The following is a 12082-nucleotide window of genomic DNA, read 5'->3' as shown; positions in this document are numbered from 1 at the left end:
TTACCATGAGTTCCAAGTGCACCTATCATTCTCAAGTAATAAGAGCGGCTGTACTGGCCAACCTGGAGTGATAGAAACATCAGCAGTAGAAATGAAGTGCACACCTTGATCACGTAGTTGTTTTATTTTGCTCCTGCAAGCAGCCACAAAACAGGCTATAGAAGAATAAATAAATTAAAGCAGAGAGTGTAGCAGTTTATACAGGTACAACATGAAGATGCTTGACTTCGCCGTGATTCGATGTTTGTTACCGCACTTGGTTCTGTGTTGAAGCGGTAACCAACAAGAAGTAATTTAGGTCAAGTATTTCCCCCTTTGGCCAAAAAGATTTTTAAACATGCCCCCAACCAACTCTGCTAGAAATAATAATAATAAAACGTAGAAAAAAAAAACCAAACCCTCTTATGTAATATCATACAGTCATTATCAGTTTGTTCCAAATGTGTCAGTCCGTCCCAAAGTACTTCTGTCCAAAGTGTGTCGGTGCGACAGGATGAACTTCTGTAGTTAAAATGGTGATCTCTGGGAATTCCTGGATAATAGATTTGGCACCTTTTGAGAGAGAGAAAGGCAATAATTAATGTGACACCACAGCTGTTAAATCACAATAATCACAATTCTGTGGATGGCTCTGCCTCTGCTCTTCCACCTCATTTCTGGCTTAGCTGACTGCCTACAAGGAGAAACTTGCAAAATGCTGTGGATCGTCCTAAGTTTTCTTATTTGATTTTAATCTTTACCATCCCTGTGACTTCCAATCTAATCACCGCTCTGGTTACAGCACAGTTGATTTTTGATAGCGATTTCTGCCACAGCAAATTTTTAAGAGAACCCACAAGATCCATGGTCTTACTTCCCACGAACAGCCGTCAGACCAGCCCAGTGCAATCCTTGGGCTCCTGTGCTTTAGAGCAGCAGGAAGGTTTGCATTACCTGGCGGCAGTGCTGCAGTCTGTGCTTGTAGGAATGCACAGGCTTTAGGAATCCCCACTTAAATGTACGTGTTCTCCCTCTTCTGCCCCTCGCAGCCCCTCAACTTACCATGAGGTGTGGAGAATAGGCTTAGCAGGATAATGACACTTGGTTGTACGCCATGTTCTATAAGAACTTTTACAGCCTCAATTACAGTATTACCAGTACCTAAAAGAGGAAAAAGGAAGATTTTCTCCTGTTTGAAGCACTCACCCTAAGCCAGCTGAGGTCAGCTGTCCACATTAGAGCTGGTGTGTGGCTGAGTGGAGGTACTGTCCTCTTCCACTGGGTGACTATCACCTCGGCAAGCATTAATTATAGAAGACTTGGGTCTCCTGACAAAGGAACCTCACCTCTACATTAAAATAACTGACTGTGCCAGGTTTTAAATGCTGTAGTCAGTGGATTTTATTAGAGCCCTGAGGCAAGAACGCTCATCTAAAATAGCAATTAAGGGCTCCGTGTGCTTGAACAGAATTGTATCTTAAACTGGAAAAGTTCCTTCATCCTGATGATGTCCTGATATGTTTTTAATTGCATTTAATTTTAAAATAATTTAGAATTAGAGTATTCATCAAAAAACCTCTTTTAATAGTGTAACAAAAATACTCTGAGATATCTTTTCTCATATAAATTGAGTTTTCTAAGTGTTGCCATCAGACTGTAATGCATCAGCCTTTCTCCCACGCAGCCGTACCCAAATGATTTCTGCAGTCAGGTTAATGCAGGCTGACCAAGTCCCTGCTCTGTCACCTAAATCAAGCCAAGCTCTAATGAATGCCCTTGAAATTCAGGCACTTTCCTTTAAATACAGAACAGTCAATGCTCAGGCAAGCCCAGCTGTAAGTACTACAGATACTTACTTAGTATTGGGTACATAAGAAGAACTTTTCTCCTGTAAATGTCTGGTGGAAACTTAGCGTAGTACACTTTTGCTCTCTGAGTTTCCTCGTCGCTCTGTATCAGGATCTTTCCTATGCGGATTGATCTGCAGCAGTCCCGTAAACCTTGTTCCATGGCTTCGCCTCAAAACAGCAGGGAAAGACTGTTACATGCTAAGGGAGGGCGCAGCTACAAGATGTTACAGTTGAGCAGCACAGCCCCAGTACTGTATTGGCAAAGGGTTCTCAAAAGGAGTTTTTCTTGGTTGCAAGTTTTTAAAAGAATGTAAGCTATTTCATTTTCCTCTGATAAGACAGAAAGAAACCCAACTCTGGTCAGCGTTACTTTGCTCCCAGGTGTTAAGTGTTCTCACGTACTAGGGCTAAGCAGGTTTTCAAAGGAGTGAGGTGCAACCAGCAAAACAAACTAGGTCATAATTCGCATGTGGTTTGGAAAACGTCTGAGCTGAGGAAGCGTATTACTTGATGTTCTGTGATCAAGAACACCTAAGGCAGAAATGGTGACTAGCAGGTTTAGCTAAAAAGGTGCTGCAGAGAGGTGTGGTTGTGCTCTTTCCAAAAGAAGTTGGTTACGGGTTTTAAAGATGTATCACTCGTACTCATTCAACAACCAAAATCTACCTACCACTTCTCATTATGCTGACTCCACAGTTTCCCTTTTCAAATTTTACTCCTTCATATTTGTATCCTAGGAGATGAAAGAAACCAAATGTCAGTGGCAATGATTGCTCCCTTCTGTCCCTTCCTGGTGCCCTTTCATGCTATTTGAAGTGACCCTGGTGCGAAGGGAAGGGAGATGCCCCCACTTTGCATGTTCCCCTGCCTGACTGAAAAGTCCAAAGGCTCCTTTAAAGGAGATGTAATAGGGTATTTCATTAACGGGACGTTCTGCTTTTGAGCCTTAAAGAATAGAAACTGCTATGCCGACAGCATCTTACAAATGCTTGGAGGAAAGGAGTTCAGTATAGGTAAGTAAGAATTCATGCATTGGATTCCCAAGGCACAGTTTCTCTTCAAGTTAGCACATTTGAGGCCCTTTCAGCTTCCTCACCAAATACAGGTATTGAGCAGCAGGGCTACCACACTGACAGAGGAGAGCTGATGCAGCATCAGAGGGTAAGACTCAATGGTGTGGCCAGGAATGATGGCAGAACACAGCCTCTACACCAGCATGACTTGGGCCAGCAAGGCCCAAGACAGTCATGCCCACAGCCAGGCAAGCAGCCCCATGAAGAACCACTGAGCTGCAGAATGGCATTACTTGCAGGAGTCCTCCCAGTCAGGCTGCATAATGCATTGAAACTGATGGGCATTGAACTACCTGTCACCAGCTGACCTGGAACAGATGTGAAGCCAATGCTTGAGAAGTAGCTACTGATCTATTTTAAAGTGAGCAAAGGTAAGTGGCTTGTGACTTTGCCTTCTTAAACTTTAGCTAGTTTCAAACAGAGTGCTTTCAGCCCATCTTTTCTGTAAGCAGAAGTAGGGTAAAGAATGCAGATGATTTATTGTGAAGGGTAGAGGGGAAGATAACACTAATATACAGAGCTGCTCTCAGCCTGAATAAATGCCAGTGAAATCCTCAGGGAGAGGAGGACTCACCCAGTGCAGCTCTTACAGGTGTACCATGTACTGGAGCAGTTAATATATAGTAAGCAGCAGCTTTGCTACCTGAATACTGCCTGCAACCTTCCGTTCATCTGTGTTGTTACACATTTTCTAGCTGTTTTTAATACCTTAAAGAGGCCTTAACTCTGTAGTCTAACCTGAATGTTAAACTGTTCAGGCCTTTTGTAATAGTTCCATGCTTTGTTATACAGATTAAGTCTTCACTTCCAGCCCTACCGGGAGGGGAGAAGTAAGTTCCCACATACCTGTTGGAGTGGTCACTGTGCATTCTGTGTATGGCAATTGATTCAGTCCCTCTTCAACCACAAGTCTGATCTGTGGAACCAGAACAAAACAGCTTAAAGGGATCTATTACCCATGAAGATAGAACAGGGTGAACACCTAACAGCCAAAAAGATCCTCTTTTACTAATAGATAGGGATTGAGTTATGTTCCCCATCAGCTGTGCCCCAACCTACAGCCACGTTTCTGTAATTGTTAACTTGTGGGTGGTAAAACATTCATGTTTATTCTACACTTTCTGCTGCCCCCACAACCAAGCTACGATAATTTCCACCCCTTCTCCCTGTGATGCAATGCCCAGCAGCTCTGCTACCCCCAAGTGGCTACCATTGCTCAGAAGCAGAAGCCGAGCAAGTATTGCAATGGCCCCACAAGAGCAGGGAAAGGTGAAGCTTTGGTCCCAGCATAGAAGAGTTTGACCAGATATTAAAACCATGAGTTAAAGTTAGTAATAAGGGGGAAAAAAAGTCTATCTTGGAGGGAGTGAGGGAACTAAAGCAAGCATTCAATTTTCATTAAAGTGTCAAGGCTTACAAAATTCAGTTTATGCATTTAATGCTGATACTGTTTGCTTTCAGTCTTCTTAAGCAGACCTGTTAGAACTGCTAGCAAAAGCCACAGCTTATAGCAGACAAGGAGTTTCAGCTAACTACCACATAAACACCTTCAGGATGTTAAAATGGTTGTGAACCTGCTCTTTCTCGGCCAACTAAGCACATGAATAAAGTCTCACCACGCTCAATCACCACTGAAGAAATCAGGTTTGACCAGTCCTTCAGGGTCCACCAGCAGAGGAATCTGGATTTAGGCAACCAGTGAAAGCAGGCTGACCATAGTGTCATTTAGAAGAGGTGAAGCTGCTAAATGAGGCAACCAGGCCCAGTGCAGGTAGGGATGGTGCGGCTCTGAGCAGACAAACCTTGGAAGAGGCACCCCAAAAGACAGCTGTAACCAGCTGCCACCCTGTAGCGAGCTTAACTTCATTCTCATTTTCCTTCTGTGCCAACATTAAAGTTGACAGGATGTGGTGGGATCCCAATGTAAGGTGAAATGAGAAGGTTAACCAGAAACCCCTACTGAGACAGCACTACTGAAGGGGAAGGGGCCTGGCACCTGGACCGGAGATCTGTACCCTTTAAACACGTGGCACTGCTGATGTTGGCCTTTGTTGGCTTTCTAAATCTTATTCACACATTTAAGCAAATGAAGAAGTTAAAGCCACAAAACAACAAAAAAAACAGGAAGAATGACCCACACTTGAGCTCAGACTTTCACAAGCTGTGGATGCTTCCTGTGCTGATCCAACTTGTTCAACAGCATGAAGGACATTGTGTCTATTTAAACAGTGTCTGCTGAGAACTGCTGGCACAGAACAAAGCTGGGACTGGGACTTTCTGCCTGTTTTTCTTCCCTCTGAGACGAGAGCAGTCTGTAACAAGGAACAGACCTTCCTACATAGAAAGCTGCAGCCAAATAGCAGTTTCCAGTTAGGAGAAGTTCCTCTCACACCATTATTCTTGCCTGAAAGATCCACTGCATGAAAGAGTTACAAAGAAGAAATGCTTCACCTACCAGACGATCAGCAGAAAACACGAAGTCTCCTCTACTGGCTGTCCTGAAAAAGGGAACGATTTCTGTTTTAAACTGGGGAATCATTTTCAGGACATCGCTTAATTGAGGCATTTCTTGAAGGACAATACATCCCAGATCGAGATGAAACGAGCAGGGATGCACGAGTACCAGCACAAAGCACCTCTCTGCTGCCCTACAGCTTAGCTGGAACTTCTTGCCAACGTGCCTGCTTGGCTTCTGGCCCACTGAGAAGACAGGAAGAATTGGGCTCACCTCTTCCTGCTGCACACTGTGCAAATATGCCACGTTGAGAGCTCGAGAGAATTAAGAGCAGGTTTTAACACCTTGCTTCCCACGTCAGGACATTGTGGTCAAGGAGCTGACGTTTACAGAGCACTGGACTTACAAAAATCCTCTGGTGATGGTGATGGTGCTCACATCACAGCGGGCAAATAGTGCTTTTAATAGAAGCCCGCTACGTATGTTTGTCTTACGTTGCACGCTAAATTTAATACACTATAGTATCATCTTCCGTACACAGAATAGACACTGACGAACACGGCACATTGAATCACCACGTCCTGAGCACCTCGCCTTCCACGCTGTGCACAGGGGCACCATTTCGCATTCATTTGGGCACTTCAGGTTCGTAACACAGCGCTCACAGCCGGGGGCGGAGCGGGGCAGCTGTCAACTAAGGGCCGGAGCAGCGAGCATCCCGCGGGAGCGCACGGCCAACACCGCAGGGGAACGGGAGAGCGCCGGGAGATGCCGAGCGGCCTCCGCTCCTCGGAGCGAGGATGGGAAGCGGGACACGAGGATGCGAAGCGGGACACGCGGCCGCCGGCCCCGCCCGGAGCTGCCGGGAACGCGTTGGCGCCGCACGGCGGTGTGGAACGGCCGCCCCCGCCCCGCGGCACGTCACCGCAATGGCCGCGCGGGAGGCGCTGCGCAGCGCTGCGGGACCCCGCCGGGAGCACGCGACCCTCCGAGCGGCTCCGCGGGACGGGGCTGCCCCGGGTCGGGCTCAGCGCTGCGGTTCTACCCCTACCCCCATCCCCGCACCCCCCGGGAGCCGCCCGCAGCCCCAGGCCGCGCCGCCCGCCCCGCTCACTTGTCCCTGATGATGGTCTGCAGCTCCCGGATCTGGTCGTTCATGGGCAGCAGCTTCAGCTGAGCGCCCAGCGGTGACGCGCACTCCTCCGCCGCGGGGCTGGGGGTCGCCGCCGCCCCGTTGCTGCCGCTGCTGCTGTCCGGGCTGGGGCTGCCGCTGCCGCTGCCCTCGGAGGGTTCGGCGAAGCGGATCAGCCGCGAGCAGCCTCCCGCCGGCGCCGCCTGCTCGTCCTGTTGCCTCGGGCCGCCGGCCGCGCCGAGCCGCTGGTTGTGGCACGGCATCGCCTCCATGCAACGGGGAGCCCCCTCCCCCGCGCCGACCGTGGCCGCCACGCGCCGCGCCGAGCCGGCCCCGCTGCGCCGCCGAGGGGCGGGGACGGGGCAGCGACCCGCCCACCCCGTCCGAGCATTGGATCCCGCGGCCGTCGCTCAGGGTGGCGCGGGGGGCTGCCGGGCCGCGGGGTTTGACACGGGTGGGCTCCGTAACAGCGCGTTGGCAGCGCGGGTTGTGGTGCGTGGGGGGCGTTTCTTAGTGTGTGCGTGGGCCTCTGCGCCAAGCGTTGTCCTGGGGCAGCTCAGGCTCCGATTGAGCTCTGGGCTGGGGCTGATGGTGATGGAGATGCGGTAGAGCCCCAAGGAGGCACGAAAACACACCTCTCGTTTGGCTCCAGCAGTAATTAAGGGATGGATGTGAGTCGTTTTGTAGGCAGGTGTTTGTTAGGGGAACAGAAAAAGAAATGGAAGCCTTGGCACATCTTAATTAACCCGTCAGTCTAGTTAACGGGTAACCAAACCTGCAGGAACTCCGTGCAGCTGAAACAACACTTAACAAGAACTTAGATTGCGGCTGACTTGGAAACATAGTGCAGAGAGAACAGAAGATAGAGCTGATGAGAAGGTGGAAGGATGGCAACAGCCTGTGGAGCCATCTGCTCCTACAAACATTCACGTTTGCTTACTGTACCTTTAGATGACTATATATACCTATATGATGATGATATGATATGGTTATGAACCTATATAGTTGCTGTGAGCGTTGACAAAGGTCACTTTGAAAATGGAACTTAAAGTGCAGACGGAACTTTCAGTGTTAGGGGTTGGAGTATTAGTCTCTTTTGTCATCTTATATAGATATATTATATATCTTTTATATATATATATGGGAAGTTTATGTAACTTCTAATTCTGTTTCACAGGGGAAAGGAAGAATGTATCTATACACAGCAGCTGTTTGAGAGGCAAAGCCAAAAGAAGGGCACTATCTCCTGTGCTCTGGTTTGACTGTATTGATGGTTAAGGTGAGATAACTTGCTGCCAAAGCCTCAAGTAGCAGGACATCCAGCATAGCAAAATGCAGAGGCCCCAAACAAAAGGTAAGCCAGAGAAAGAAGTGTTTTGCAACACGTTTGGAGGTTATCTTGAACAATTTAATGCTTTATTTCTGTTGGGAAACTGCAAACTATGAAGTAGTCATGGAATATGAGAATACAGGTAAAAGCTGCTTGGGAGGATGGGATGCAAGGGAGTTCACATGTAAGGTTTTTCCTTCAAGCAGGTACTCTCAGCATTGATTTTGATGCCTGCCATTTTGATGCTGCCTCTTCTAGGCTAAAATCTTGTGTGCTGCCATCTGAGAAGGCCTCTTCTAAGATCTCAGTGCTGTGCCAGCCCTGCCTGATGAACTTCAGAGGTAGGACAGGTGTCTGCTTAGATAGAGAGGTACGATGAAGGATCAGACCATGTGCTAATAGAAGTCAGAGATTATTTAATTGGAAGCCTAACTTAATCAGCGTATGTATCTAGACGTTGAACTAGAAACGAGGTGTACCTCTATTCCAGGGATTGTGCACCAGACATAGAATTATCTATAAAAGAACTGCTTCACAGGATTAATAAGATGATGTATTAAATTCCATCTTCTTGACATTCATACAGTGGGTCAGATTTAGTGTTGTGTTTTTTTCTTTCTTTGACTTTAGGTTAGTTAACTGTCAAGACTCAAATTTCAAACACATGTAAATTGTGCTGTATCCTAGTTACTGTGCTCCCAGTGCTTATTTTTAACCAGGCACCGAAACTTCTAAAATTCAAGCTGTTAGTTAGGTGACACCGCATGGCCAGTAATTAATGTCAGTATATCAGACTTCCACTGTCTGCTTCGTATTTAAAGTTAATGCTTCTAGTCCCCCGAGGACAAGACAGCATGTGAAATGCAAGGGGAGAAAGATACCACAGAGAGTTAGACTGTTAAGAAGGCAAGTTCATTTATGCTATGGGCAGGAATGGTGCTTCATCCACTCACTCCAGAGCTTAACCATTCTTACTGTAATTTCCTCCCTCCCCCAACATCTTGTTGCAGTTTCTCTTGTTATGACTTGCAGTTGTTGCCTCTTGTCCTTTTGCAGTGTACCCGCAGGAAGAATATGGCTCTGCTTTCTCTTCTATAGGTGTGTTTAAGGTAATTGAAGACAGCAATTGCATAATCCCTCTGCTTTTCCTTCCCTGGGCCTGTACGAGCCCCATTCTTACCTCCAAGGCCATGCATGCCATCAGCTTAACTGATTTATGTGAAGTCCCACTATAACACTGTGTAAGGAGCTTGCAGGTATGGTTTCTTTGAACCATATATGAAGAACCCGGGTGGGTCTGTGGTTGCATGAACTTGTTACCTTAACCTCCATCTCCTGGACAGCAGTTCCGTGAGGGGAGGGTTAGACCCTCTGTGAGTTAGGTCTGATTTTATTCCAAATGCACCAAGAGTTAACATCTTTTGTGAGCTATTAGGGAAGTATAAGAGGAAGCAAACCACCAGCATTTGTAATCAGTTATTTTGAATGCCAGTCGGTCCCAGTGGACGTTCCTGAAAGGCAGTTCTTGCCAGCGTGTCAACTGGATGCCTTGTCTCTTCAATGCTGGAATTCCCCCCAGCCTTTGCCAAACAAGCCTTTATGACCTAGAAAGTCCCCAGCATGGGTTGTGCTGGGGTGAAACCTTGGTACACCTGCTCTTATTTAGAAGTTGTAAGGGTTGGAGCATCCTAGTGCTCATCAGGCCAGCACTGCTGGCTTAATGCATGAACTAATTCTCTCCTCGATCTTTATTAGCAGCTTTCATACAGCATTCCATAGACTCCACAGCCCTATTAAATTCCCTGTGACAATTACAAGAATTTGCCTTCTGGAAAAACTAATTCATGCAAGAGCTTTAATGAGTGTTTTTCCCCCTCCCTGTAGATCTGTGCTTAAAAATCCTCTCTCACGCTGATACAAAAACACAGTTGCAGATTATATCTTTAAAAATACAGTTATGTTAGCGTGCGTCACAGGACCGAGTCTCTTATCAAGCTGGTAATGAATTCGCTGTTTGCTGTTAAATGAATGCTCTGATTATCTTTCAATGCATTGCATTACATACATTTGCAATTCCATTCTTAGCGAGGCTCTGTTGGAAAATGTGCTGATATGAAAAAAATTATTTTCATGTTCTGCTATCATTTAGGAGTAAATGGAGTGTTATCTTCCAGTTTTTTGTATAACACTGTAGACTCGCCATCTGCTCCAGTCACTGCTTTCATTACTAACAGGAGAATTTATTTTTAGGTTTATATAGCGTGTAATGCTCATGTATTGATGCTGATCCTCAATGTATGCTTAAAAAATTAGCTGTTCTTTATTATTTATGATTAAAAAAATCCAACCTATTCAAGAACAACAGAAGGGAAGTACAAACAAACTATCCTTATTTGAGGAAAATTCATGGTTTTACTTTGTGAGCTCCTTTACTAACAGCCCAGTGAAGCTGTTGGTGCTTGAGGCATTTACAGCTCAAGGAATCCTCAGCAACGTGAGTGAGTCATCAAATTATTCCTCGTTGCTTCTTAGCGAGCTGAAACAATGATCAGCCACCTAATAATAAAGGAACGCCGTGCTGCTGATTATAGGCTATTGTATGAGTTATCAGTGTGACCTCAATATTTCACTGAGATGCAAATTTTTTAATTACTAATCTAGACCGGGTTGGTTTTTTCTTTTCTTGCTGGTCTTGAGACGTTGTAATAGGGGTGTAATTTTTCAAGAGATGTGTTGGTAGCACGGTGTTAGTGCTATCCTGCTCCGTTCAAGTGTTCGGAGCAAGAAAAATGGCAATGCTTGAAATCATTAGTCACCAGTAATGAGGGTGCTTGTGGATCTAATGTGAGAGGTTAAACAACATCGTTCAGCGGTTGGCATTCTGGCTGCGATATTAGACGGTGCTGTAGCCCTGTGATATTTGTGGTGTAGATGGTATGATGTGTTTTAAATAATATGTAGTACAGCTAACATGATGTTTGTGTAACGTTGCTGCTGTCACAGCGGTAAATTAGTTTTTGTCCCTGACTCTTGTTTAGTGTTAAGATTAACAAAAACAGCTTCTTAAAGAAGAGAGCTTAAAAGCTGTTTTCGTGATGCAAGCGTACCTCTCAAAACTGTTCATTTACATTAGTCCTTTAATTGGCTGCAAGGCACAACTAAGCTGTACCTCAAATGTATACAGAGCTGCTCTGTTCTTAAAGGTCTTAGGAATAGCAGATCATATTTCTTCAAATATGCCTATGAATCGCTGTCTCAAAATCAGGGCTGTGTCTTTCAGCACGTACTCTACTTGTCAAAACTAATTTAATCTATCTCTGAGTGAAATGTTCTCTTTTTTTAGTGTTTTTTCTTTTTTTCCCCTCACAACCTTGTCCTATTTTTCCCATTTTTATTTTCTCCTTTAATTTCTTCCCATTAATTTTCCCTCTTCCCCTCCTTGTGTTCATTACTTTCCAATATGGGTGACTGAGTATCACCGCTTTTATATATTTTCTAGCCTGACTTCTGATCTCACTTTGATTGCCACAACTGTGGGGACGCTTTGATTTAACCTGATGCATATCATCACTGGAATTGCCAGTGTTATCATACAAAATATGGTGTTGGTCTCCCCTTGGCATACAGATCAGTTAGCATTCAGTGTTGATTCTATGCATCTTAGGATCATTTAATTATCATAGGACCATTTAATAATTATATAGGAATCACGGAATCGTTAAGGTTAAAGAAAACCCAGTAAGACCATCAGGTCCAGCTGCCTTCCCATCCCCACCATGTCCCTGAGTCTATTCTACCCCAATAAATAGTCTCCATCAAATTGTGCCCTGTTTTTTTACATCTGGAAGAAGTAAACACTCTGTTAGCGAAGTTCATTTCAGTAGCGTAATCATACAAAGTGCCTTTACATGGAATTAAAAACCTTTAAACTGTGACTTCCATGTATTTTAACTGCTGTGTGTTAACAGTTTCCTGTACATAACCATCAGCATGGCTGATTCCAGCATTTGGATTTTAAGTCATAAGCTTAGCCGCTGTGTTTGTGCATATTCACGATCTTGGTATTTTATATGTAAATCTCAGGATTTCACTATCGTGCGTATTCCACTGCAAGTACTTCTCTGCCATAGTGCAAATCTCCTGTGAGCGTAGCCTTGATGAATTTTTACAGATAGTTTTATTCCACTTGCATGGCTAAGACATCTCGTGTATGTGTGCCAAGCTGTCAAAACTGCAAGGATCTAAATGAGGCCAGAGCTGCCA

At 45.4% G+C, this 12082-nt stretch overlaps 2 protein-coding genes across 3 annotated transcripts in view; one reads left to right on the top strand and one right to left on the bottom strand.

Annotated features, from left to right (window-relative positions):
- Nucleotides 1-105: 105 nt before the first annotated feature.
- Nucleotides 106-6832, bottom strand: UPRT (uracil phosphoribosyltransferase homolog). Its single transcript, XM_015860547.2, has 7 exons — nucleotides 6472-6832; nucleotides 5358-5400; nucleotides 3749-3818; nucleotides 2500-2562; nucleotides 1836-1997; nucleotides 1042-1140; nucleotides 106-552 (listed from the first exon to the last, which is right to left on the bottom strand). The coding sequence occupies exons 1-7, from the start codon at nucleotides 6759-6761 to the stop codon at nucleotides 446-448; spliced, it is 834 nt and encodes a 277-aa protein (XP_015716033.1). The 5' UTR covers nucleotides 6762-6832; the 3' UTR covers nucleotides 106-445.
- Nucleotides 6833-6971: 139 nt separating this feature from the next.
- ABCB7 (ATP binding cassette subfamily B member 7) overlaps nucleotides 6972-12082 on the top strand; it is a 40905-nt gene continuing 35794 nt past the window's right edge. Inside the window, exons 1-3 of one of the 2 annotated variants that reach the window (XM_015860544.2) lie at nucleotides 6972-7843; nucleotides 8078-8160; nucleotides 8876-8928. In XM_015860544.2, the coding sequence (XP_015716030.1) occupies nucleotides 8148-8160; nucleotides 8876-8928 (66 nt within the window). In that variant the 5' untranslated portion in view covers nucleotides 6972-7843; nucleotides 8078-8147. Of the gene's footprint in view, nucleotides 7844-8014; nucleotides 8161-8875; nucleotides 8929-12082 lie in introns of those variants that run through there. The other variant, XM_032444594.1, reaches the window with a different exon arrangement.

Source organism: Coturnix japonica, chromosome 4, assembly GCF_001577835.2.
Source record: "Coturnix japonica isolate 7356 chromosome 4, Coturnix japonica 2.1, whole genome shotgun sequence".
Classification (NCBI taxonomy): Eukaryota; Metazoa; Chordata; class Aves; order Galliformes; family Phasianidae; genus Coturnix; species Coturnix japonica.
Note: the sequence above shows the minus strand (reverse complement) of the source record. Positions and strands in the feature narration are given on the sequence as shown.

Coding starts and splice junctions, on each gene's coding strand:
- UPRT (XM_015860547.2), bottom strand. CDS start 6,761: ATGGAGGCGATGCCGTGCCACAACCAGCGGCTCGGCGCGGCCGGCGGC. Junction 1,998..2,499: donor AGTCAGCATAATGAGAAGTG/GTAGGTAGATTT, acceptor TGCTGTTTTGAG/GCGAAGCCATGGAACAAGGT. Junction 1,141..1,835: donor TCTTATGTACCCAATACTAA/GTAAGTATCTGT, acceptor TTCCTCTTTTAG/GTACTGGTAATACTGTAATT.